This window comes from Lagopus muta, chromosome 1 (genome assembly GCF_023343835.1).
Source record: "Lagopus muta isolate bLagMut1 chromosome 1, bLagMut1 primary, whole genome shotgun sequence".
NCBI lineage: Eukaryota > Metazoa > Chordata > Aves > Galliformes > Phasianidae > Lagopus > Lagopus muta.
The window spans coordinates 49651671-49679212 of record NC_064433.1 but is presented as its reverse complement, the minus strand read 5'-3'; the positions used below and the strand labels follow the sequence as shown (position 1 = coordinate 49679212).

General features: G+C 44.5%; 1 protein-coding gene across 7 annotated transcripts in view; it reads left to right on the top strand.

The window, feature by feature from the left end:
• CACNA1I (calcium voltage-gated channel subunit alpha1 I) overlaps nucleotides 1–27542 on the top strand; it is a 157467-nt gene that overhangs the window by 86155 nt on the left and 43770 nt on the right. For all 7 annotated transcript variants that reach the window (XM_048928798.1, XM_048928766.1, XM_048928777.1 and 4 more), the window contains exons 5-8: nucleotides 5666–5763; nucleotides 19591–19750; nucleotides 21587–21902; nucleotides 22568–22660. In XM_048928798.1, coding sequence (XP_048784755.1) covers nucleotides 5666–5763; nucleotides 19591–19750; nucleotides 21587–21902; nucleotides 22568–22660 — 667 coding nt within the window. The remainder of the gene's footprint in view (nucleotides 1–5665; nucleotides 5764–19590; nucleotides 19751–21586; nucleotides 21903–22567; nucleotides 22661–27542) is intronic.

The window sequence follows — 27542 nt, the reverse complement described above, 5'->3', positions numbered from 1 at the left end:
AACGAGAGCTTCCCTTTGCACAAAGACTCGCAGTGAGCCAGAGGCTGCAGCTCAGAAGACACAGCCATAAAGATTTTGGCTTCAGTGCCAAACCTGAAGTTATTTGACAAAGAATTATGAATTGATTAGACTGCAGTTAATTAGATTTCAATTGAAAACCCCTATCAGAGAAGGGGAATTAGGCAGCTTTTGAATTTAACAAAAATATATTGGCTTTGTGTCATAAGAAAAATACTGCCTTGGTATTTTTCATGAATGCTTTCAGAATTCATTTTAAATATTAATTTTTGGGTGCTAATTATCAGCAAATAGAAATCCGAGAGCCAAGATTAAGAAAGTTAATAAGTACATAATAAAGGTGTAAGGAGATGTAAATATGAAGAGGTAAATGGTAATGTTTGAACTGTTTTAATCATTGATTTCATTGAAGGTGATTGTGGAAAAGCTGCTAGCAAGGCACTGCATGAGTACATTACCTTTGGTTACTGTACAGCAAGAGAAAGTCTGAATTTTTTGGAACTCACACGTGGCTTTCATATTCTTTCTATGTCTACTTTAAAATACATTTATTCCTCGGACCTGCTGGTCAGCCTGTTCTCTTGGCCTGGCCCAGGGCCGCGTTGGCTGAGCAATTCTGCTGCTGTTGAGCAACAAGCATTGCTCTTCTCTCCTGGGCTTTGTCGCTGCTCAAGAAGCAGAGTGCCAAGGCAGATCCAAACCTGCTGGCATATGCCAAGCTGTGGCTAATGAAGCTTTTCTGCTATGGTCGAGGTCTTGTGAGCAATGTGGGTGCGTGATGCTGTGCTGGGTGCATGCCCCCTTGCTCCCCACATACCATCTGTCTCCTCCACTGCTTGGCATGGAATGGTGGTACTCCAGGCCAGGTGTTTTCTGTACAGGGTCGCTGTGCTAACAAATTGCTAGCTTGTCCCCTTGTGGTAGTTTGGACTCATCTAAGTTAAACTCAAGGTCTCATGTGTATTCAGCTAAGCAGAGCTGATTAGGTATAGGCTAATGTTTATCAGCAAGACAGAGGCAGAAGGAGGCCCCATTAAGAAGGTCAGTAGGAAAAGGTGCAAAAGGAACAAAGATGGAGACTGGAAAGGAAATAAAGGATTGGCAAGGAAATTGAAGGACATGAGGTAAAGCAGGAAAAAAAAAGAAAAAAGAGGGAAAGTCAGAGAAGCTGGAAGGAGGGCCAGAAGGATTAAAAGATGTGGAAATGTTGGAGGCATGAATGAGTCAGAAATGGGGTAGGAAGGGTGTGGGATGCTTTGAGAATGAGGAGAAGCAGAGTTCAAATAGAGATGTGTTCCCCACCAGACATCCTCCTGTTATGTGGGGTGAATCCCATGCACGCAGCTGGTGCCTCTGTTCTATTCCCCACTATGATAGCATTCTCACCATGCATCAGTCTTGAGCTGTGCAGTGCAGGGACAGTGAGTGTCTCAATCCTCCTTCCTTCCAGAAGAGTTTCTTACAAAAAGTTTTGAAGAAGCAAATCTCTACTGAGCGAAGAAGAATTACTGTATAAATTCAATTATCTTGACAGCTCACTGCTCAAATTCCATCACAGATCAAGAGCTGCTCTCTAATTTAGCATAGTTCCAGCTTCCTAACCTGCCCCTGTGCTCGCCAACCCACGCCAGAGGCCACAAAATACTTTAGTGGTGCTAGAAATGAGCTGCCATTTCCCTTGAGAGATGCTTTACACTTCTGCCCCATAAGAGGAAAGGACAGCTTGCAACCCACACAAGCTATTCTGCAGCCAAGACTTTGTCCAGCTACTTCTGAATCAAAAAGAAATGAAGCTTTTTTACAAACAGTGTGTACCTAAAGTAGCCAGGGAACAGGGGACAAGAGATGAGGGGCAGTCAGATTATAGGGTCTGCCCTTGCTCACCATGCGAGAATGCATGAAATCATGAAGTTTGGTAAAAAGCTCTAAGATCATCTAGCCTAACCATCTACCTATCATTAATATTGTCCACTAAACCGCAACTCTAAGTACTATACCCACTCTTTCCTTAAACATATACAGGGACAGTGACTCCATCACCTCCCTTGGCAACCTGTTCCAATGCATCATCATTCCTTCTGCAGAGAAATTCTTCCTAATATCTAATCCAAGTCTCCACAGGTGTGAGTATGAGGAGGCTGGAAATCTCCTTTGATTTAATAAGGTTGCAACTGTTTTGAATGGCCTTTAACACTGCTGTGCTCTTGGTTAGTGAACACTGAGTAAACGTGTGGTTCCCTGAGTTGCTAGACTGATAGAGATGGAAGCACTAAAGTTTGGTGCATGCCTGAGAATCCAGATAAGCACCATGGGCTTGCAACCTAGGGCAAGAGGTAATGGCCTCAAGTTGCACCATGGGAGGTTCAGGTTGGATATTAGGAAAAATTTCTTCTCAGAAGGAGTGGTGAGGCACTGCAACAGGCTTCCCAGGGTGGTGATGCAGTCACCATCCCTGGAGGTGATCCAGATCTGTGTGGATGTGGCACTGAGGACATGGTCAGTGGGCATGGTGGGGATGGGCTGATGGTTGATCTTAGAGGTCTTTTCCAACTTTTTCCAACTCTATGATTCTGTTATCACAAGATCTTGAGACACAAACATGGGAAAATGTGACCCTTCTGCTCTAAGTCTGCTTTTGGCTGATGCCTTTTTGTGACACCCACTTTTAACTTGCTGTCCATTACTATCTCCCACTTGTGGTATGAGGACATTAGGTACAGCCCAGTCTTACAGAGACTGCATGTACATACTGGGTTTCCAAGAAGCAGAGAGCTGACTGGAGAAAGGCAAGAACAAATGCAGCTGGGCTGACAATTCCTGAAATGTTGCCCAGGGTTGGAGATCCTATTTCAATAGAGGAAGGAAGTAACATCTGGGTTCATAGGCTTTGTCTACAGAGAGAATTCTTTGTTTTGCTGATCACTGGAGCCATCCCAGTCCACTGTTGTACAAGCATGCTACCCTTGTGCAAAGGTAAGCGTAAGCTGACTCATAGGTATCGCTATGAAAAGGCAAGAATGAATGACCCTGCTGCAATAATTGCAATGGAGTTGAACTGCAGTTGTTCTGGATGTGATTTACACAGCTATAATAGGCATAACCAATTTGCAGGGATTTAAGCATCTTGGATATCTTTTTATTATTACAGCCAAGACCAGAGGCATTGGAAGAACTGTAGGCAGAAAAGGTCTGCTGAATGAGCAGAAGTCCTGGGGCCTGCTACGACAGAACTCATTTTTGTTAGCAGTTGCTCACTGAAAAATTTAAGAGTTGCCCTTCTCTGACCCATCCTAGGGAACTGCCTGCCATTTTCATTGCAGAGTGATTGACTATTCCACGCTTTTTCTAGCTAAACTGGAACACAACTGCAGCAAATCTGCAGGCCTCGAGGGATCTGGGAGGTTGGCTCTCCAGTTGTCTGAACTGAACAGTTGCAGCTAGGGCAACATTCATCTTGCTTCAAAAGGATCTGCATCTATTATTTCGGTGATTATCACTTCTCCAGTAACACATGGATTGTGTCACATAGGTGGCAAGCTCATTTCATTTGGTAGAGTTAGTACATGCACATGGTTAAGGGTTCTTCAATAACAATACCAGCAACACAGCTGTAGCCACAAGAGGGCAAACCCCACACAATTTGTAAATGTAGGTTACACCTTTAATTGAACTGTGCTTTACTGAGTCTAAGGAAAGATACTACTTCTGTTTACTGATCTTTTCTCAGCATTAGCTCAGTGCTGTTCCCTTGTGCTCCAGTTTTGTATGGGTCATGATGTTCTTCAGGAATTTTAATTTGGTCACTTGCAGTTCAAAGATGACCACTTCTCAAAATTAGACATATTTTGGGGTGATTTGCTAATTTGGTATCTGACAGAACATGTTCAGATTGTTCTGTTTTCTACTGACCTCAATCTGGTTCTCTTGGGGACATGGCTTTCTAGGAGAGGGAAGAATCTTCTGTGAGACCTCATCAAGTTTGGAGACCTTTATGTTTCTGTGCATGGATCTACCTATCGCCTACCTAAGAGACCACAGCATAGACTCCTTCAGCCATGAAGCTGCCTTAATATATCACATCTCTGTTGCTGTGACAAGGTGTTAGCAACACCTGGGAGCAATACAACCACGTCTGTACACTGCTCTCCTTTAAATGTAGTTCCATCCTTCCAGAAGATATGTCTGATTTTGGAGCAACATCTCACTGATGAGGCAACCTTGCGTTATATTTTTGTAGAGAGGCCTATCAGTGTTCACTCAAGAGCCTTTGTACTGTGCTCATTTGCATCACATCTCCTTTGTGTGATGCCCTGTAGTTGTGTATATGTATGCACAACACTGCATATTCTTTCTCCTTTCATTACTCACTTCCCAGTTTCAGCTGATCATATCCTAGTCTATGTCTACCACTAATTTTTCTGTAGGCTATCTGTGTTTTTCTTCTGGGTTTGGTATCTTTTTGGTTGCATCTTGTGTGTGTGAACATTCTGATTACTTACATGGAATCCTTCCTCTCTGCTTCTGCATTCGGTGTATGTGGAACTGACAGCTCCAGGGAGGTAAATGAATGCCACTGCATTTCAGAAGAAGAACTATTTCATGCAATTACCCTAAAAGTCTATGAGAGAATAGAGTGAAAGGAATGAGAGAAAGAAAAAGAGCATGAGAGAGAATAATCACAACACTTCGACAGGTTTATCCTTTTGTGTTTGAAAATCTATCACTCTGACAAGTCCCTTTTGTGAAAAGTGTAGACAGATAACTTGACACTTGCTCTTCAAGGTCCTTTTGAGTCGAGAGGGTGATCAATGGAAGGATCAGTCCATTGTTGCAGTCTGTAGAAACGTAAGAGTCAAGATGCGCAGAAAGGCTGTGAGAAAGTCAATCTGTAATTGAAAGAGGAGAGAAGTCAGTGCTTGTGAGAAAGGAGAACTGATTGCCCTGGACAGAGGGCTGCATGCACACAATCCAAAAGTTTCACTCAAGTCATCTCCCTGATATTTCTCATGGAGTGACTTTACCCCCATTCTACTCTTGGCATCATTTTAGCTCTTCGTGCAAAATAATTTGAGATCCTCAGGTGGATTCTGCTGGCCAAGGTAAATGGTTATTGGAATCCAGCATCTTCTAGTGCTTTCCCAGAGATAGACAAGTTACCTGGGCATCCACCATACTGGGCAAGGAGAGGAGCAGTGGGCTAAGGGATGCTGAGCCAGGTCACTTCTGTAACCTGCACCTGCTTCTCACGAAGCAAAGCCAACACATTAGTCATAGTTATTTGCAATGCGAGGTTATTTAGGGAGCATACTGTTGGGTTAGAAAAACCGAGGTCTAGCATATGTACTAAAATTAGGATTGTTCTCTTTTGGTTGCTGACAAAAAGGAGTGATTCACAGCTATGGGAGAAGCCGTCCCACCTAGCTGAAAATGTTACCTCTTTAAGTAGAGGGTTTTACTTCTGTGTGAGGTAAAACAGGTTAATATGAGCCTCCTTCAGGGACCTCATCTTGCACCGTCAGAACATCTACAGAAGAGCTTTACAGAGTGGCAATGAAATTCAGCACCACACTGACTGTGTGAACAACCCTACCCTGTACTTCAAGCCAAGATTTTGGGTTGTTTAAACTCTTTCTCTCTTCTTCTGCAGGATGGTGGAGTACTCTCTGGATCTCCAAAACATTAACTTGTCTGCAATCCGTACTGTCCGCGTCCTGAGACCCCTGAAAGCTATCAACCGTGTACCCAGTAAGTCATACTTGCCTCTCATATATGGCCAGCTGGGATTGTACATGGTGAATACATGACCAGTAAGGCTCTGTGACGTGGTGTTCTCCATGCTGGCTTTAGATGCTAAATGAATGGGGGCTGCTGCGTGGTGTGTGCAGGCTTTTCCTTATCATGGGGGAACCCTGATTCCTCCTTCCTCTGCCTCTCCCTTTTTTCTCAAGTCAGCATTGCTCTCACTGCAATCCCGGATGGAGTAAGCAGGCATTGTCACTGTTATTTAACCACAGGAGGTATCGATGAAGGCTTCGGTTGTATCCAAGTGGGTGGAGGGGAGCCAGTGGGCAGGTTGCATGCTGTTGAGGTCCAGGGACTGTAGGAGCTCTGACCTCAGCCTTCTGTTTCACTCCATGTTCTGGCTCTTCTTTGTTCAAAGACAGCAGCTGTTGTGTGCAGCCATGAGACTTTCGGCATTTCTTCCATACTTTTTTTTCCGTTTCACAGAATGACAGGAAGTTTCTTTACTCTTCCCCATAATCTCCTTAATCAGGCATGCTGCAGTGGCTAAGACCTTGCCAGAGCTCTCCTAATCCTTTTCTTGAGCTCAGACTCTCCCTTTTCTTTCCCTGATCTGGGGAAATTTGCACAGTTGTCCTCCTAGTTTGTATTATACACCTTTTTTTTTATGCCAAAGTCACTTTCACAATGACGTTTATTTGAAGACAGATGTCTGAATGTGTGGCTCCACATCTTGTCCCTCTTGTTGGGTGTGTTTTTATCTCTTGACAATAGCCAGGGACAGTGACTGTTACAAAGTGTGACTGAGGAGCTGAGGCACAGTCCTGCTCACCTGATGTGGCAGAAAGGGAACAGGTGGAAAAGCAGCTGTTTTGGGCACTAACAACACACTCAGGAATTTAATATGTCCACCATGGGGGTGACAACATGGGACCATTTCTCCTGGAAACTGATGGTGAGGTGAGGGGAATACTGTGGAAGCATGGCTTATTCATCCCTCTGGGACGCACAGCTGGTTGTGTCTAGGCAGCTCCATCCTGCTATTGTGCAGTTCACTTTCCTCCCTGCTTCCTAAGGAGTCCTGTGAATCTATGCTCAGAGATCACTTCAAGGCTGATCCCTATTATCAGGGTAGACTTAACCTTTATGATGAGTGTAAACATCTTGAATGATGATGAGTCCAACTGACTCCTGTGGACGTCTGCCAAAGGCATGTCAGTCACTGGGTGCCAGTGGTCAGGAGCAAAGCTTGACTGACAAAAAGCCAAGGGCATGTTTTATCCTTATTCATAGCCTGGAACAGCTGGAGTCAGCCCTCTGTTCACAGGTGTTGTGCCTGTGAGGAGTGGTGTAGGTGAGACCAGAACCGGCCCACCAGAGACCTGTTCTGTAGATGTGAAGGCCCCGGAGAGGCTTTCAATCATCTCAGCTGACCTCCATGGAGTGTAAGCCATTGAATTTCCCGAGTGTCCTGACCGTGAAGCTTTTATCAGTATAAAGCTCCACCTGTGTGTAATTGATGCTGTTTTAATTTCCACTCTGTGGTTAAACCTTTATGTATCTTTCTCGCTACATAAATCTGTGGTTATATGGAGAGAAGTTTTTGGAAGAAAGACATCCTGCTATTAATTAAAAAAAAAAAAAAGAAAGAAAGAAAAAAAAATCAGTCCCTGGGAAAGGAAGCATTTACTTGTGGGTTGAAAACTGGCAAAGAGGCTGTAAACAAAGTCTTATGATAAATGGGAATGTGCTGCATTGGAAAAAGGTGCCCAGCGGGGTACGGCAAACATAATTAATAGGACCTTTGGCCACAAATCTTTTTTTAATGTCTTTTTAAAGTTCTTCATTACTGATCTGAGGAAAGAGCTAAGTTTATTAGTGAGACGTGCTGATGATACCAAACTGGAGGAGTCGCAGGTGTGAGCAAAGAAAGAGGAAATAACACAGCTGGAAGCAGAGTGGGATGGAGGTCTTGGTGGAAGCATTCCACATATCTGGGGAGGAGCAGGAGAAAATCCCAAACACAGATACACAGCCATGTTCATGTGACACAATGGGATAACATGGTCTAGCATTCCCCAGTGGCTATCTCAAAGGGTTTCATTTTATTTTTTTTACCTAAGAAGAAAATGATATCGAGTGTGTAAAGAAAAAGGTGGCTAATGTAGTCCATTATCGTATAGCACTGTGGCAAATGTCCATTAAGGAAGACCTTCTCCACCCAGTTAATAATTAGACTGTGAAGCTTGCTGCCAGGGGAAATCTTTCCAGTCCCAGATTGAGACTCAGTGTGGGCACAGTGAGTAAAAGGGGATTGCCCAAGGATGAGTGTTCGCACGGTGACTCTTCTGAATTCCAGACTCCCTTGCTTTAAGGTCAGAGCTGATGTTTAGCTGTCAATTATCAGCAATTAATTGCATTTCTTGTGATTCTCAGTAGGATGTGCTACTGAGCATTTCAGAGTTGTAAAGCAGTTTATTACTCTGACCTGCCTCATCATTCCTACACTCAAGGTATACTTAAAGAGTACTAGAGAAAACATGAGTGCCCTGTTTTTTGTAATATGTCTCATACCTTCATTAGCATTCCAGCTTATCTCTTGCTTTCCTGACTACAGCCCCAGGAGTGCTGCCTTTAGGGGTTTTGCCTGAAAATGCATGAAACAACAAATTATGGATTGCTTCTGGTCCTGCTGCCTCGTGATTCAATTTTGTAGCGGTTAGCTGATGTGACAAGCCACTAAACAAGTGTAAAGAAACAAAACACCCTTCAGGTCTGTGTCAGAGGCTTTTTGCTCTGAGCATGCCTGTGTCCTGAGCTGGGGGTGAAATTCTACCTCCATTTATTGTTGCTGTCCTTTTGCAACAGCGCGGCAGGTTGCTAGGTGAGCCATGGCCTTTCTGCCCGCGCCGGGTTTGGAGGAAGGCTGCTTTTGTTTTATTTCTGCCCTCTTTAGAGCGGGGAGTCTGTAGTCATATCTGATCATTTGAATTTCTTTCACTTCTGCTATTACATTTTTCGACATTGGAGCAGAAAATGTCTCTTTGGTTTGCTCGTTCTTGTCGCGTTGATCTCATGCAAGGAATAGCCTTTGCATTGTGTTTGATGCCTTCCAGTTCCCACTTGCAATTTAGTAACCGATTCATCATTTGGAAGCAGATTACTTCAGCTGAGCACACTGTGCGGAAGAGAAGGAGTCTGTTGCAGAGTGTTGCGTAGCAACTTTATTGAATAGAAAGTGTATACATGTGCTTAATATTTGGTGTGTTAGCACAGTGATGCTTAAGTGGGGAAGTATAGGCATTAGAAATATGTTATATGCTTATTTCTAGCTGTGCAGGAAATAGAATTTCAGATTTGTGGGAAGATCTGCTTTTTATTTATTATTTTTTTTTCTCAGAACAAGAATAAGCATTTACCATTCATTTTAATATGGCTTTATTCTGCCTATTTTTAGGTGGTTTGTTTGGATTTCTGATTGCTTCCTATGTTTAGTTATGACAAAGAAGTTTCAAAACAAACAACATCAACCATTCCATTCTAGAAGTATAGAAATAGAATATTTCAACTTCATCAAAACACTTTCCTCTACTACCCTCCTCCCTCTCCTTCTGTCAGATAAAGGAACCATAGCTGTCACAAAGCACAACCCGAAGTGTTTCCATTTAAATGAAATAGCATTTTTTATCAGCAAAACTGCTATGTACAAAACTCTTGGTCTAGCCCTATTTTTCTTTATTATTATTATTACAGTAGCTCCATGGGTCCAAATAGATGAGATTTCTCTATTTTTCTTCTACGGATCTCAGAAATATAAACCAAGACTTGTTAGTTTAATCTTCTTCATGCTTCAGAGCGGGTGAGTGAGGCTCAGAGAGTGTCACCAGCGATATCAGGAATCCAGCTGATGCCTCCTTAGCCCTGTGCTCATCCCGCAATATAAAAATAGTCTGAAACAGCTGAATTCTGGAGTGGGAGAGGGTGGTGTTTTAAATTTTGTGCTTTGAATCTGTACTGTACAATGAGCTACCTGTGTTCAGTGCTGTGACAGTGCTGGAGATGGAGCAGTCTGGCTCTGAACCCCATACCTGGCTCGGGGGAAAAGTGATGACATTTACTTCTCTAAATGTGTTTTTGAAGAACTGATTTCACTGATGAGCATGTGTGAAATTATCTTCTGATGGAGATATATTAGGCTGTAAAACAGTCTCAATCACAGCTAGATCAGACAAAACAGCAAGAGTATTTGATGGACACAGTCCTGCCCTAGAAGTTGGAAATGCAAAGGGATTATGAGAATCCCCTTCTGAGACCCAGTTCTTTACTTCAGATGTCTCAGTCTTTCTGAAAGACGACTGTCACCTGTTCTCCTCCAACACTGATTACCTTGTATTGTTTCATTTAACTATTTTTGAGGCTTTTTTTCCCTCTCATAACTTCCTTTGTGAAGAGGTAAATGAAACTCAGATGTTACTATATTTCGCAAATATTTAAACCTAACCTATCCTCAATTCATATAAAACACTCTGTTTATAATCACATCCCAGTGATATAGAAACCATAATTACAACGGTGTGCAAATGTGCACATGCAAGTTTATCCACACACAAGCATCATCCTGATTAGGATCAGCCCAGGGACAGGAGTGATGTCGGAGGTGGTGGAGTTACCATCCCTGGAGGTATTCAAGAGACATGTGGATGTGGCACTGAGGACATGATTAGTGGGCACGGTGGTGATGGGCTGGAAGTTGGACTAGATGAACTTAGTAGTCTTTTCCAACCTAAATTATTCTATGCTTCTCTCAGACAATGCCTACACAGAAGTTAAGAGGCCACAAAGCCCTCTTCATGCCCTAGTTGGACGTGTGTGACTCAAATGCAGCCAGAGATGAAGCTGCCACTCAGTGTGAGGTGTGCTGATCGGGTCAAGCTCAGCCTATCTCTTCCCTTCCCAACCCAATCTCACAGCCAAGTGGAGCGAAGCACTGAAAAGCGCTATGCAATTTATGCCTGGAGAAGGCCATTAGAGAATGCCTTTCCTCAGAGAAGGGGCAGATTGGTGATGGAAAAGAAGTCAGAACCACACTTCCCCCATGTGCGCTGTTCCTTGAGCAGCACAGCTCTTTATCAAGTCAATCAAGACCTAAATCCGACAGAAACTTTTAGGATAGGGAAAATAGCATGGGAGGGAGCAGAGCAGAGTGAGGACAGAAAAGGAGCTGGGGGTATAGGAAAGATGCATGGGATGCAAGCAGCAGGGTTTTGGGGGCATGGCATGAAGGCTTTCTCACCCTAGCGTGGTGTGGTGCACCTCTGTGTGTAGGGCAATGTGGAGAACTTAAGCACAGGGAGAAGACAGGCAATCAAAAGTGAAACAAGGGCAAGCACTATTATGAAGTCTATTGATGAATACACCTGATAAATGGGTAAATCAGTGCTTGCCTGGGGCTTTCTTAACCAACTGACCAGGTTAGTAGTATTGCTGGAGGAAGTCTTCTAGCCCTGAGAACAGGTTCCAATTTTATCTATTTTTGGTCTGATGTCAACATCATTTTTCATGTGTCTTTCACAGTGTTCAGAATATTGCCATGTTTTTAAATGGACAATCATGGTAAATTTGGGTAAAAGCAAAAAGAAAATTACACCTGTGTTAATTTAGCATCATGGCAGAGACCTGGGGAACACTGAAGTGCACAGAATGTACAACTGGTAATGTCTTGTTCTGTGCCACATGTTCTGCCTCTCTTGTTTGTTTGTTTTTTGTGGTCACAGTTCATGGGAGAAAGTAAATTTTCCTTCTCTGAACCAGTCTGCTCAATTTCACTGTTATTATAAACAAGTATTCAAAAGACACAAATTGTACCCTTTTTAAGTCATCATCTGGGTTTAGAATCAAGAGATCTGAATAAAAGGAATAAGAAAATCACAGATTATTTTTATTTTTCCTGTGGTTTGTAGACCTTTAGACCCCCATGACTCAGATCCTGCATTCCTCTTTCTCCCCACAGAAGTGAGGAATAGAAATCTCTTTTTTAATGTGATCTGAGATTATCAAGTCGTAGCAAGATCTCACACCTGAAGGTTAATGCCACACATCTCAAGCCTCTTGATAAAAAACTCAAGAGTTAGCAACAGCACTTTGGGGTCTACTGGAAGTAAAGCAAGCTTGGAGAAAAAGAAACAAAACCACACACACTCCAAAACAACAATAACAACAACCAGAAAAAAAAAGAACAACCAGTCTTAAAGAGAGTTTCACTGGAATCTTTGTTTCTCCCTTCTCCTCCAAGGGAATTGGCACAGACAGAATTTAAAAAATGCACAACTCCCTTTGTGCCAATTGTGTTGCCTTTCCAAACAAGCTCAGCCTTCAGTAGACACGGTGCTCTCCAAAGCCCAGCCACGTATTTTGCTGCCTAAATGGGAGCTGAGCTGTTTTGCAAAATCTGTCCCATGGGACCTATCAAGCGATGGATACCATGGAAATGTGAGCAGTAATGACAGTGTATTATCAGGTGAAAGATAATGTCGCATGCACTAATGCAGACTGCGCTCTGCGTGTGTGGGCAGGGCAATTTACAACCACAGCCCGAAGTTCCTTGATCTTTGTGTACTTAGGGCCTGATTCTCCCCTTCGTACACGTTTCGCCTAATGTCACATCGCTGCCTGCAGTAGAAAGGAACATGATTCACTTTAGTGACAGCAAGAGGAAATTAGTGCCGTTAAATCTTAACCCGGAGTTGCATTACCACTGCTTTACATAATATTTTTGCGTTATTCTGTCCTACTTATACAAAGCTGGATACGTGTAAGAACTTAAGGGTATTTATAGGAATGATAAAGAGGCTCGCAGCCACAGCACTAGAGTTCATTTTTGTCCCCAGTGTTGTGTGACCCCTGCAATTCTGAAAGAGAAGGTGGAGCTGTATGTTTCTAATGGAATTTTTGCTGACAATGAATGTAATCATCATTGCATTTATAACTGCAAAAAAAGAGTTGATCGGTGAGTGATCAGCAGTGGCAGGTGGTAGTAGGTGTTGATTATTAGATGTGCAGTGCAGAAAAAGAAACAGAAAAAGAAACAGAATGGCAGCAAACCCCCAGAGCCACCTCTCTAAGAAATAATCCCACAGCTGGCATCGCTCTCCAAAATAAGGAGACCAAACCTTGTACAGGTTAATGAGATAGGGGGGGCAAAAAATGGTCTCCTGAATGCAATGGTGTCATGGCTTAGGTTGAAGGTTGTGCCATGGGCAGGGCTGCCACCCAGCAGCTCAGGTTGCCCAGGGTCCCATCCAACCTGGACTTGAGCCTCCAAGGATGGGACACCACAGCTCTCTGGTCAGCCTGTGCCTAACCAGAGTCTGTGTAAAGAGTTTCTCTCTTATATCTAACCTAAATCTCTCTCTTTTAGTTTAAAGCCATTCCCCCTTGTCCTATCACTATTAGATGGTAAAAAGTTGGTCCCCCTCCTGCTTATAAGCTCCCTTCAAGTACTGGAATGTCTTATGTCACTGGTTGTGTGGCTACCAGCAATGTTATGGTGGCACTTACTGCATGTGAGTGTCAGTGGTGGAAGGGCTTTGAGCTGAGCTCACTGCTATCTGCTAACCTTAGCTGGGCTCAGGGCATCCATCATGGTGTGAAGGTGCAGTAGGGTTGTGTTAATAACCACGCTAAAGCAAATTAGCTTTTTCAAGGTTGTTGACACTTCTGCACACTCAGTCTCACTAGGAGGAACCTATTTCCCAGATGTGCCTCTGTCATTTGATGGGTAGGTAGGAAGGGTTCCGGAATATCAAGATTCAGCCCTGGCCCTGGCACCTATGCCCCTTCAGTGTGCTGAGCATTGTAGCTAGGCAGCTTTAGTCTCTGTTTTGGCTACTTCAGGCTTAAGCTGAGAAGTACTTTAAAGGTAAGGAGTAATGATACTTAATGCTTGAACTTGATGCAATATCCTTAGGGGAGACAGGGCTTGATGTGCCCATGCTGCTGAGAAAATGAACAGCAGCTTTTTATATCAGCTGAAGCTTTATAAGTTCTGGAAATGTCATGCTTTGATATTTTCTGTGTCTGTGGTCAAGCTGAGGAGCTACAAAGATTTGGATAACTGGAGCTTAGGCCATCAGCAGGCTGAATGGGATGAGGGCTGTAAGCCAGACAGAGGTGCAAGAAAGCTTTGCTTGTTGTCAGAGCAGGAACAGGGCATTGGTGAGGGACCTAGTGCTACTCCTAAAGCACGGGTCATGCTGGCAAGTGTTACGGGAGGTTCTGTCCGGATATTAGTAATGATTTCTTCTCAGAATGAGTGGTGAGGCATTGGAACAGGCTTCTCACTGAGGTGGTGGAGTCACTGTCCATGGAGGTGTTCCAGAACTGTGAGGATGTGGCACTGAGGGACATGGTTAGTGGGCATGATGGGGATGGGTTGATGGTTGGACACCTCTAAATGCAGATAATGCTTTACATTTGTGCCTGGGGCAGCTGTCTTTTTCTTAGTAGCAAAGCTGGTAAAAAAAAACACACAATACATTGTGCATCATATGCCAATACACTGTGCATTATCTAGGGTTTGTTTTATCTGGGTCAGGGCAGATATCTGGGCATGTCTTCTACAGCACTGGTACAAAGCAGAGGGTGATGGTCTGCAGTGTTTGTGTAGCTTTTACCGCTTGAGAAGAAAATATCAGGCAGCAAATGGTGTCTGTGCAGGTGACAGAGCACAGACTGAGGGGTGTCCTCCTTGGAGATCTCCAAAACCCACGTGGGCATGGCACTGGGCACCCTACTGTGGGTGTCCCTGTTGAAACAGAGTTTGGACCAGATGGATAAGACGTCTCTACTAACCTCAGCCATTCTGTAGTTCTGTGAGAAATCTGGTGGGGCTGCCCATTGACCATTGTGGCTGAGCTCCTCTCACTCACACATGTCTTTGCATGAGAAGCATCAATTAGGAGCAGTGCAGCAAAGGGAGCATTGTCCTGGCTGGCAAGGGAAACTATGAGTTATGATGATGGTGGAATTGGCAGTGCGCCTATAGCTGATGACTTTCTCTTTGCAGTGATTCAGACCCATGTTTTCACTGATGTAAATGAAAGCAATGTGTTAAACAGCAGTTGAGTGCAGGATCAGCAAGAAGTCAGTGAGGAGGGCCACAAGCTGGAGCGCCAGCTTGCACTGTGTGCACAGAGATTATGCACGGGGAAATCTTGCCAGCCTCATGCTATCTGGGTGGACTGCCATGCATCCTGGGGTGGGGAGGAAGGAAAGGAGGCATGCTTGGGCAAGCTGCCTGGCTGAGGGACAGAGCAATGCTTCAGGCACTCTGCAGAATGTCCTGCCAGTTATGGTCATAAGTACTGATGGAAACAGATTTGCTTTTGCTCCAGATAAAATGACAATCGGTGGCTTGGCCCATGATGCAAATGATCATAGAATCACAGAACCATTAAGGTTGGAGAAGACCTCTAAGATCACCTGGTTCAACCACCAGCCCACCCCCACCATGGCCACTGACCACGTCCCTCAGTGCCACATCCACACGATTCTGGAACACCTCCAGGGACGGTGACTGCACCACCTTCCTGTGCAGCTTGTGCCATTGCAGCACCGCTCTTTCAGAGAACGAGTCTTTCCTCATATCCAACCTGAACCTCCCCTGGCACAACTTGAGGCCATTGCTCCTTGTCCTGTCAAAATGATATCAGTGCTGAGCATTGTGTTCTTTTCTATCTGGTTTCATCCAAGGAAGGATTGTATCAGACTGTCTAGGGAGGGATCAAAATCCTCAGAGATGGGTGGAGTAAAAGAATTCTGAAAGAACTGGGTTTCTCACCCTATCCTGATCTGGCATCATTCAGAGCACCTTCAGTTAGTGCTATGGAAAGAAAACTGCAGGTCCTCAGTCCAGCAAAGAGGCCAGTGGAGAGAAGGCAAAGTACAGTGAGCTGGGACAGGGGCAGGGGGCAATTGCGCACACCTGCACGTGCAGGGCTGGTGGCCCTGCTGGGATCTTGCCTCCTCCCCAGCCCTGCCCTGCCATATGCTGGGTGAGTCTGCCTAGGGAAGCTTCAGCTGTGGCAGCAGAGCTAATCAGAGCTGACAGTGAGTGTCTGGAGGGAGTGAGAGTTGCTGTAGCATCTGCAGAATTTGGTAGGAAGGGCCTCTGGATGCCGGCACTCCTCTCCCTTCCTATCTTTTGTCACCCCTGAGACCATCTCTGCTGTGCTTGTAGCCTTGCTGCAAAGGGTGGGGTCACATCACGCTCCTTTCCCCACCCCTCATACTTGTTTGTGGGCACGGGACATCAGGGATGGGTTTTTCTGAGGCCCATTTATGTACACCTGGCTGTGAGGATCCTTCCTCAGATGCCTACAGCTGATGTCAGTGTTGTTTCCTACTTTCGACTGGCCTCCTTGTGAGGGTGAGCATGGAGGAGAAAAGGTCTTTCAGAGCCCACACCTGGTACTCATGAATATTTCATGTTTCTAGCTTTTCTTCTCCACGAAGAGCAAAATCTTTTCATATTTGATGCCCTGGGAGCCCTCTTGGTTGCTGAATGTTACTTCGTCAATGGAAACCTCCCTGCTTTTCTATTGGACTGCCTGGCCCCCTATTCCTTTCTCTTCTCAAGGAATGTTTCTTTTCTTTCTTTCTTTCTTTTTTTTCTTTTTTTTTTTTTTTTTTGTAAAGGTTGTTTCAGAAAAGGTCACTGTCCTTTTCATATTCCCTCCTTGCTGTGAGCCAGCGTGTATTCTGCTCTGCCAATGGTAAAGGAAAAATGGCAATGTGGGGAAGGGCAGCAGTGGGAGAGGGGAAGGCAGGCGGGGATTGCTGTGCATGGGTGCTGTGGAGTGGTAGAGAGGCAGAGATGGGATGTATTCACAGCACAGAAAGATAAAGGGGGAGAGGCAGCAGCAGGACTTGGCTGAAAAATTGTGAAGAACTGGCTTTCCAGTGCCTTCTAGAAGCTGTTGCACAGAAAACACTGATGTCACCATAGATGGGGGCTGTCCAGAACAAGCCCACCGTGGCTCTCCAGGGCAGGATGCTCCCAAAGCTGTGCTGACAAACATGCTGCCGTCCCTGCCTTGCCTTCTGTCAATTTCCATGGCTCTGTGGTTGCTTTGGAGACAGTGTCGTCTCAGGCAGGTTCTCCAATAAATCACCATGTTCCATTCTTAGGCTCCTCAACCTTTATCTCTCTTTTCCCCACACATTGTGAGTGCTTGAAGGACCAGAAACCATTTGCAGGGACCCAGGTCAGGTTGTACAGACCCTTCCTGCTTGTGGAAGCACTGAGACACCTGGCAATGGGCCTCTCACTTTGGAGACCCACAGCAGATGGCCCTGTACGGCTGCCAGACCGGTTTACTCCTGTGCAGGGCCAAGGGACTCAAAACGGGTTCCCAGAGCAATTGTTTTGCAGTTTAGACCAGGAAGGGAAAAAACGTTTTGCCCAAAGTGAAGCAATGTAAGTTGTCAAGAGGCTGGTGGTCCACAGGAGAGTTACAATTTCTGCTTGGATGGGTGTAGCTTCAGCGTTCTTTCTTCTATCCACAGTCACTGTCCATGGGCAAGGAAGGATGGGCAAACGAAAACCGGGTTTTGTTTAGATTTAGAAATGAAACCTACTAGTGCTGAAATTCTTTGTGATGTGGAAAAGATGCCAAATGCTGGGGTCACCTGCCTGGTAATTGGGTTGTAGACCCAGGAAAGGGTGCATGAGGGCAATGGCTGTGATTCTGGAGCTGTGGATAACTCAGTCCTGTATCATCATAAGAATCTACGAGAGTCAGAAAGAATATATGGTTAGGCAGGATGCTTTCGAGGAAAAAGCATGCAAGTTTTGCAAGTCATTGACAAACAAAATCAATCTTTGCAAAATCAGCAAATCCTGATACAACTCGTGTTTGTCTGTAAGATCCCTGAGGGATGTCTGCTCTGCATTTCAGCTGAAGGGCAATTTCATTCTTCCCACTGCCTCTGCTTGAGATGAGATGGAGCTAGCATCAGCTGCTTTGAAAAACACTGCTGTCTCTTACAGCGTTACTGGCACTGCTTCCTGTGTTACTTGGCTCTCCCTCATGTACTGACCAGGGCAGTTTATGGGAACTAGTGATCTTGTGCTGTGAAGCAGCATTAATTCTGGTAACATGCTGCACTGCAGTGAGGGTGTGTGGCTGTAGAGCTGAAGTGATGCAGAGCATGTTGCTGCAGAGCATGGCAGGTCATGGAGACAAGCAGCAGAGCAACGTGTCTGTGCTGTTGGGCTTTGTATGGTGACAGATCAGAAAGCCATCAGTGACTCATGACATGTCTGCGATCCCCAGCGAGTGGCTGGACTGCTGATGTTACTGATGTACTGTCTAGAAACTGCCATAGCTGGTGACTGGTGATACAGTTGGGCAGCCAGGCAAGCAGGACTTAACAGCTGCCCCATAGCCTGGCCTTAGCCGTCCCCTGGAGGAACTGATACCGTCACTTCTTCTCCTTCATAATCCGTCCTTAAACGTTTTTTCCTCCCTACACATTATGTCCTTGCAAATATCACTCCTGCCTATCCCATCCCCAAACATTCCCTCCTGACCTAAACCAGACTGACATCCCTTTCAAAGCACCTTTTCTTTCCCCTCCCCTCCCCTCCCCTCCCCTCCCCTCCCCTCCCCTTCCCTTCCCTTTGCAACAAGAGCAGCTGGAGAATGGAGACATCCTAATGCACAGCATCATGTGGCTAATTACTTGATGCTGGGCATACAGAGGGGATTAACTTGTGCCTCAAAGGGCTGTCAGTGAAGCCTAATCTTATCTTCCCCTCCTCTTTCCCCTTCCGCTGCCATCTGAAGTAATGAACTGGTTATAAATACCTAATTAGCTAATTATTGGCTGGCCTACATGAAACATCTTCAGTGAAGGAACTCCCTGGCAACCCCTCTGTGGTGGAGAGCAGAGACAACTGCAGGGGTGAAGGTGGTACAGTGATGCTTGGAAAGATTTCTAGGCTTTTATCATCCCTGGAGAGCAGCAGAAAAGTCATTAGCACCATGGAGAAACAAGTCTTTCTCATCCCTACTTCTAGCTGTATGAACTGAAGAGCCGGGGAAGAAGTAAAACCAGAGAAAGAATTCATTAGGTGATTTAACAAAAGAAAAGAGGGGATGATTTTAGAAACATTTGCACTGGCCAGAGGTGGTGTGCTGGCAGACTGTGAGCTGTGCCTACTGCCTGTATGCATCAGCCCTGCTTGGGAAGGATGCTTAGCCAAGAGAGGAAAGCGTTTGATGAGACTGCCACTGAGAAGACCAGTTTATTCCAATCTGTGTGTGCTGTAGAGGTCCATCTCACTGTGCAGGCTGGCCTTGGGCCAGCAAAATTCTCACAGGTTGCACAATGCAGTCATCATGCTCTGACGCCAAGCCATCTGAGAATGGGGTCACTGAGCTGCTGTCCACATTTGGGATGGTGTTTTCACTCCATTGCCTTTCTGCAGAGAAAGGGGGAGGGGGAAATATCATTTATGTGGCTGATGGTGCTGAATGTCTCATTCCCTTTTCTTCTCAGTGTTGCAGATGGAGGCCTAGGGTTAAGAGATCACGGCATCTCAGCAGCTCTGCTGGCTGCCTGTCAGCAGGGGTTTCGACAAGAAAGGGCAATGATCATAAATCTAGTCCAACTTGGGCGGTAATTAATTTCCAACACTCTGCTTTTGTATTTATGTAGCTTTTTTTTTTTTTGTCTCCTAATTTTTTCCTTGCTTCCCTCTTTCCTTCCTCTTCTCCCTCTCCCTCCGTCCTACACTTGCTCCTTCTGGTTCTCTTCCACCTGCAGGCATGCGCATCCTTGTGAATTTGCTCCTGGACACCTTGCCCATGCTGGGGAACGTCCTCCTGCTCTGCTTCTTTGTCTTCTTCATCTTCGGCATCATCGGGGTGCAGCTGTGGGCTGGGCTGCTCCGCAACCGCTGCTTCATGGAGGAGAACTTCACCATGTGAGTGCCTGAGAGATGATGTCCCTTTTTGTTTCTCCCAAAGGTGTTTCTCTTTCTTCTTCCCTTCTCTCTGCTTCTGCTGTCTGGCTCTCTGCAAACTGCTTGCTCCAAACCAGAAGCATCTGGTTTTAGTTCATCTTCACAGTGCATAGATGCCTTGGCACACTGGGATTCGGTTAGGCAAAAGTCAACAAAATTGCCTCTTGCAGCTCCTTATCCCAGAAATAGCTGATATTCAGGAACACTTCTCTTCATAAGACAAACAGTCTTACAGAAAGCTGTACTGCTGTCTGATGCCTCCAGGGACACCTTTGGCACCTCTGGGTTGGAGCTGAGATCACTGTTTGGACATAGTGCTTCACCTCCAGATGCTCTCAAGGGAGGTGGGGAAAATCACTGAAAAAGCAGCAAACTTCCCATTGGGAAGAGCCACAAGAGAGGATGGAGATGCTGGGAGAAGTGTCCCTCAGCAGAACACAGCTCCTCCTGTTGACTTGCAGGCTTTAAAATGTTTTCTTAAAACCACATACTAATTCCAGACTCTTGATCATGTTAGACTGCTTTAAAAAAATCTGTAGATCAATTTAAACTGATTAAATAGTTCTGAAGCTTTAGACCATCTCAAATTGGGGAAAAAAAATCAGTGCAAAAACATGATCTGCAGAACAGCAATGGGGTTGGGGAGTAGGAGCTGCTTAAAGCAAGTGTTTACAGTGTTTATATATTCCTTTGGGAGAAAGGGATGTTTAGGATGATTGGCCTTTATGTAAATCAGAGTGGTACCACTTTAATGAGTGTAATTAAATCCAAGCAGAGTCGATGTAACTGAGAAGTAGACTGGAGCTACGGGCTGCAAAGTGACAGATACTGAATAATCTTTGGCTGACCATTACTAGAGAAACAAAGACTGTGGGCAGCCAGTTCACAAGTGACGTGGATGTGTAATGACAGAACTTTGTGGCTTAGTACCAGTTAGCTCAGAATGGGAGGCCTCTTCTCTTTTCTTTTTTCTTTTTTCATCAACATCTGTCCCCTTCCAATGACCCGCAGTGAAAAAGTCTGCATTCATGCAATGTGAAGGCTGCATATTGTACCACTGCAAGGAATGCAAGTGCACCATGTAGAGTTTAATGGAAAAATGTAAATCTCCATCTTTCATATCCTCATCTTATCTCATCTCCAGCTAGGCAAGCATAGATGATTTTAATTATTCAAGCATTTGGAAGGTGCCTGCATTATTTGGAAAAAAACACGTGAACCTGTCATTAAACATTATACCAATAATGCCAACTGTCAAGGAGGAGTTAAGGTTAAGTCAACTTCATCTCTGCAATACCTGATTTTAAGGTGTTGCTGTGCAATCTTGATTATGCATGAACTGGATTTTTTATTTAATTTTGCTGGAAATACAGAAGGTTCAGAGCCAAATGTTATAAAACATGTCCATCAGTGGTTACACACACAAGCACACTATGTTAAAGCCCGATGAATGTCCTTAATATCATTGCATCTGATTTAGCTTTGATGCTAATGGGGAGAGTGATCAGAATGCAAATGCCTGCATTTCAACCTGTATTTATCTCCATGCAAGCAGATTTTGTAATTTGAGGTGGGGTGGTGTGGTGGAGGACAGAACTCTGAAAATGGAGGACTCGCCCCTGGAAAATCACTGATTTCCAGGAGCTCTGTCCTTCTCTTTTCTTGAGGAAATAAACTTGGAAATCCTTTACTTGCTAACGTTCCTATGTCAGAATGGCAGCTCCCAGCTCTATCAGTATCACTGGTGAGAAAATATCTGCTACATTAAGTTTAGAGACTTTTTTTTAATCCTTACAGACAAGGTGACATTGTCCTGCCCCCGTATTATCAGCCTGAGGAAGATGATGAGATGCCCTTTATCTGCTCACTGTCAGGAGACAATGGAATCATGGGCTGTCATGAGATCCCGCCCCTGAAGGAACGGGGCCATGAGTGTTGTTTGGACAAAGATGATTATTATTACTACAACTCAGTCCGGCAAGAGTTCAACGTCAGTGGCATGTGTGTCAACTGGAACCAGTACTATAACGTGTGCCGTACAGGCAATGCCAATCCACACAAGGGTGCCATCAACTTTGACAACATTGGGTATGCCTGGATTGTGATATTTCAGGTAAGATCTTCCTAACAAAGCTCAAGCTGGTTTTTTTTTTACAGCCCAGTCTTTCTTTGTTCCCATGATGGTTTCTACAGGGTGTGATGCAGCTGCAGAGAGAAAGGGGCATTGCAACTATTTTGGCAAGTGAGAACAAGTGCTCACCACAAAGTGTTCCTGAAGACAGGTAGGGATGTAGAGTTGTTCCAGGCACTGAAATGGGCTATGCCTTTCAGGTTGATGTGTACCTGTTTTCATACAGATCACTATAGCAAAGGAGTCTTTTTTTTTTTTTTTTTTTTAATTACCAGCACTCATTGCAGATGGGAGCTAAAATCCTTGCCCTTTTTATTTTCCACCTGCTGTACTCAGTGTCCAGTACAAGGGACACAAAAACTTGCTGTGGGTTTTCCCCTGCTGTGATCCAGGGAAATGAACTATTTTAATGAAATATTCCTGCTGTGGACTAGCATGATCTCACAGGCTTTGACAGTATGCCAGTGTCACCAAGCAGTACCATGCTGATTTCCTGGAATGGAAATTTGGCCTCCTTGAAAGGACTTTTTGTTTCTCACCTTCCTTGGAATACAACAGCCTTGCCAGTATCTGCCTGTGTATACTGAGAAATGAACTCCGGATGCCCATTTCCCTCCTGATTCTCTTTTTGTTTCTTGATTTTGCAGGTGATCACACTGGAAGGGTGGGTGGAGATCATGTACTATGTGATGGATGCCCATTCATTCTACAATTTTATCTACTTTATCTTGCTGATAATTGTAAGTATAATACTTGCTGTGTCTCAGCATTGCAAGCTAAGAGCCTACAAAAGTCAGATATTAGGTCAACACAGAAACTGGCTATCTGGATTTCTTCTTGGAACCTCAGGAATCCAGCTTGAGGTTTCTAACCAAGATTATATGGCAGAATCATGTACTTGTGACCCAGGTTCTTCCTATTCACTCAAAGAAATATGCTCAGGATTGAAAATCAACACCAGTGTAGGATAATGTGCTCATCCAACACATCTCTTAAAACAGTAGACCCAAAAGTAGAGAAAACCATTTCTTCATCTCTATTCCAATTTCTTCTTTTATGTATTTGAAGCTCTTGAGTCATTCCTCAAGAGTTCATTCCTCATTCCTGTTTTATGGCTTCTGGCAGCACCTGGATTCTTCAGATTCAGGGTCTCAAATTCAGATTTTGTCAGATTTTGGGTCTGTCATGCTGAATTACTTCCTCACTATGAACAAGAAGGAGCTGCTGTTCCCAAAGTGACATCAGTCCAACATAAACTAGCTGTGTGAGATCATTTGTGGCTGATGGAGACGGAAGGAGAGTGGTGTATCAGTGATGAGAACTTCATAAGCAGTTTGTGAGCACTGTGGATTTATACATGTGAAGGGTGAAGGTGGCTGTTTTATTGTAAGGAGATTTGTTGTTTGTGCATGGAAGGAGAGCTGACAAATACCATTGCCTTTTCCCTTCCTCAGGCCTCTTCCCATGTGCAAATAGATTTCCTTGGGAGGAATGCCATGTTTCTAACAAGGAAGAATTTCCCGTATTTATGAAGACTTGCACTTGATACTTTCAATTTTCCTATATGGGGACCAAAGTCAAAAGTAGAAAGGAAGAACTCAGGATGTATTGTGGGAAGTTTAAAATGTACATAGTAAATGCAATTCAGTTCTAGGTCACTTCACCAGTAAAGACCTCAGTGTGTATCTCCAAAGCCTACATGCTCTTAGACGGACTGTTGAATGGACCTGGCTCAGATTTTTTCTTCGTCTACTATTTGTCCTACATAGTCATGATCTCCTAGAAACAGATATTTATAAGCAGTTGCCAATAACATTAACAGACTTATGTGGCATAGGATCTAGTTTAAATTTGGACTGGTATGTCATTATTTGAGAGCAAACAAACTTTAGAAGTTTCTGGGAGAAATTCTGTAGACTGTATGTATGGGGAGTGACACAAGCAGAAATCTGCTGGTCCACCGAGGCTGAAGGCCTTACGAAAAAGCTGAATCTTCATGGTATCCCCTGTTTCTCCCCACCTCCTGATCTTCTACTATCACAAGGAAAAGACAAGAGAAAAACAGAAAGGTCACCTGTTCCCTTGGGTTGAAGCATGAGCCAGGACAGCAAAGGTGAAATGTGCCTTGAAGAATGCTGCTTTTACTTTGAGTCTGTGGAGTCCCAATGAGGACAATCTGGAAACATGATTGCGCAGGATGGGTGGGGAGCTCTCCCCAGCTCTATTCCCAGAGCCAAACCAAACATCCACTGCTTTTTGTGAATCCAGAAAACAATTATTTCCCTTATAGTTTCTTCAGATCTCCAACTACACAACTAAGATTTAGGACCTACTTTATTTCTTTTTTGCTTTGAGCAGCATGGCCAGGATACCTATATTTCTGTAACATGTAGTTCAGCGCCGAATTCACTCCCAGCCTCCCATGCCATCTCTCCCAGAGCCAGTGTTTGACCTTTGAGATGGGCATGTCTGTCTCCTGATGGCCAGTTTCAAAAACTGCGCCCTCTGGCCCCACCTCCAAAGTACATAAATTCTGATGGCATATTTTTGGATTGGAAACAGGAGCATCCTTTAGTGTTGGCTCAGCTCATGTGTATTCCCAGTGACTCAAACTTTGTCTCTGAATTTGCAGGCAGCTGAAAACCCTCAATTAAACACTCCACCTGAGATTTTACTGTGGAGTGTCATTGACATTTCTAGACACGCCCTCCTCATTTGCAGAAGCCATGTAGGTTTATTTCCATCAAACACTCAGAACATAGGAGCTTTATGCTAGGTAGGATATTTCCTTCGTCTTTGGTGGAGTTACACCAAGAAAAGATTTAGCATTTCTGTTACTTTTATTTCACATATAATGCCATGTTTCCCATATGCTGTTACAGCACTTAGCAAAACCACAATGTGAACTTGCTATCTCCTGGTGTCATTTCTCCTCCAAGCTGTCTTATAGCAATGACATTCCCTCTTCAAGTCTTCTGAAGCACAGTCCTTGTGGCCTTCATCCTGCCCTCCTTCTCCACAGTTGAGAGGCTTTGCTCTCTAAACAGGATTGCTCTGGCAGCTATAGTTCAAGTCTTGACTCTTTCCTTTTCCACATAAGGCTTAGCCTTAGCTCAAACTCATTCTTCTGGGGCCGGATCTCCTCAGCCTCCTCCTTAGAGCTATGCTTTCATTGGTGACTTCTGCCTTCCTCACAGATACACCTTCTAACATCTGCATAAGGGCACTACCTGTTAAGCACATCAGGCAGAAAGAAAGCTCCACCACCTGGGTATATTCACATCATTTTCTAGGACTCCTGCATTGATGTAGTCCCTGAAGACAAGAGCACCAGCTGACCCTGGCACTCAGAAGGGCCTTGCAGAACAGTCTGGTAAATACATTTGTGTATTTGGGAAATAACCTCCTGGTCTTGCTGGATTCCAGGGAGCTGACATCAAGGAAGGCTTACTTTCCTTTCTTGCGTCAATTATCCATTTCAGTCTTCATCCTTGAGGACCAGTGTTCTGTGTGTCACTGCTCCATTACTTGCCCACTAGCATTGCTTCTGAACTACAGGCTTTTCTTAGGTTCTCATCCACATAGCGATACTCCGGCCTCCTTGAAGTGCTTACATGTGTGGGCTTCAGAAGACAACCTGATTATTCAGCAGTAAGCAATAAAAATAATGGGCAAGTAAGTTAGCATCTCTAACACCAGTCAATTCTTACTTAATACTGCAGAGACAGGGATCAAGCCTCGGACTGAACAAAGCCAAGATCAGCTCAATCAACGTATGATTTGGTGTCAGAGCTGAACCAGATGACTGTGTGGGGCTTTGAATCAATGGTCTCCTGGTTCTGTCAGACACTGTGTCTGACTCCATGTCAGACACTAGTGATCTCTTTGCTCAGCCAGCTGAGATGGATCACTCAATTACAATCCATCTGGGACCTTTCCTGCCCTTCTGCTAAATTGGAGGCAGAGTCAAGCTCAGTAGAACATTGGGTTTGTAGATTTGCTTGTCATCTTAAGGATCAAGCAATCTCTGTTACTTGGTGTCTGATGTTTCTTGCTAGGAGGTTCAAGGAATGGGGGCTCGTTGCCATAATCAGTCCTCGCACTCCTCCCCTTTCCTGATATCAGTGGGAGATCACAGTAAACAGTTCCTGAGAGGACAGGGCTTGGCGATATAAACCTGAACCCCTCTCAGGATTCAACCTCAGGCTTACATCATGATCCTGCTGAGGGCATCTTGTTGCACTTGGCTTCTCTGCATGTCACCTAGAGAGAAGGTGTTGCAAACTTTAATTGGCTGTTCTTTTTCTGGAGGTGCTGGAAGATGCAAAGAAGATGCAAAATTGTGACCAGGAGTGTCACAATTTGCATTTCAGAAATGCATAGCGAGCATCCAACTCCCAAACCAACTCTGCTTTACTCAGAGTAAGCCCGAGGAGATAACAGAAGAGAGAAGCCTGTGAGAGGGTCATGTAGTGCTGAGGGAGAAGAGGGCAGGAGAGCACAATGGAGGAGGATTCACATTCCCAGTTACACCCTCATCAGTGAAAACGTGCAAGAGATCATGGACTACAGGAATCCATGGGGGAAAGAGAAGGGATCAGAATGAGGTGCTGTTTTCCTTTTCAAGGCTATGCTCTGAAGCTGAAGGGAAAATAAGCTTCATTACTGAGAAAGGCTCAGTGATGAAGGGGAACAGAATTAGAGCAACTTTGAAAGGTGCTGAGAGGAGGAGAATAAAAAAAAAGACCATTATTTTGAACTGATTTATCGTCCTTATTCTGAATCTGGTTATAAGGGCTTCATATTTGAAAGGTTTATTCAGATTCTAGCAGAGATGTCTCCTCTTTGAAATATGAAGAGCCAAGGTATTGAGCCTCCAGCTAGAGTGGCTGGGCACCTGTGTGCAAGAGAAAAAGATTTCCAAAGGCACAGGTTTGTGGGTAGAGTGGCAAAGTCTATACACTGAGGGGTAGGCTTCATGGGTTGGTAAAATTTGCTGGGGTGCTTTCAGGAAAAAATAAAACACACCACTTTTTCCATGCTTGAGAGTTGGGATCTTCATATCACCCAACTTTCTTGTCCTCTCCCCTTCACTGTGTTGTATGAAGGAGAGCACATGTCGAAAGATAGAGGCAGGACTGGATCCAGCTCTGAGTCTGAGCTGTCTGCTTGGAAAGGAGAGACATGGAGATGAAGCTGGGTCCTGGGCAAGTCATATAGGAAAAACACAGTGCAAAGATGTCCCTTGGAAGAGACACCTGATCCAGAGAATGCAGAAATCCCCAGGCGGAGGTGCCTCTCCTCCTAGGAGCTGCCCCACAAGGCCCATATCAGAGCAATGCAGGTGTGTGATCTTTGTTCAGAAATCACACCCTACATTTTCTCAATGCCATATTGCTACTTACAGCTCTGCGGGGAGTAGCCACCAATCACAGCATCATCGCATTTGAGTGCAGTGGAAAGATTTCCTAGTGGAGATTAATCTGTAATTTCATAATACACAACATGGAGAGAGAGATATTCACTTCCAGATCTCTCAGCACCAAGAACTGTCTCAGTTTTTCAGCTAGGAAAACTGAGGCAAAGAAAGTTAAAGGGGAACTTGCCAGTGTATAAAGTAAG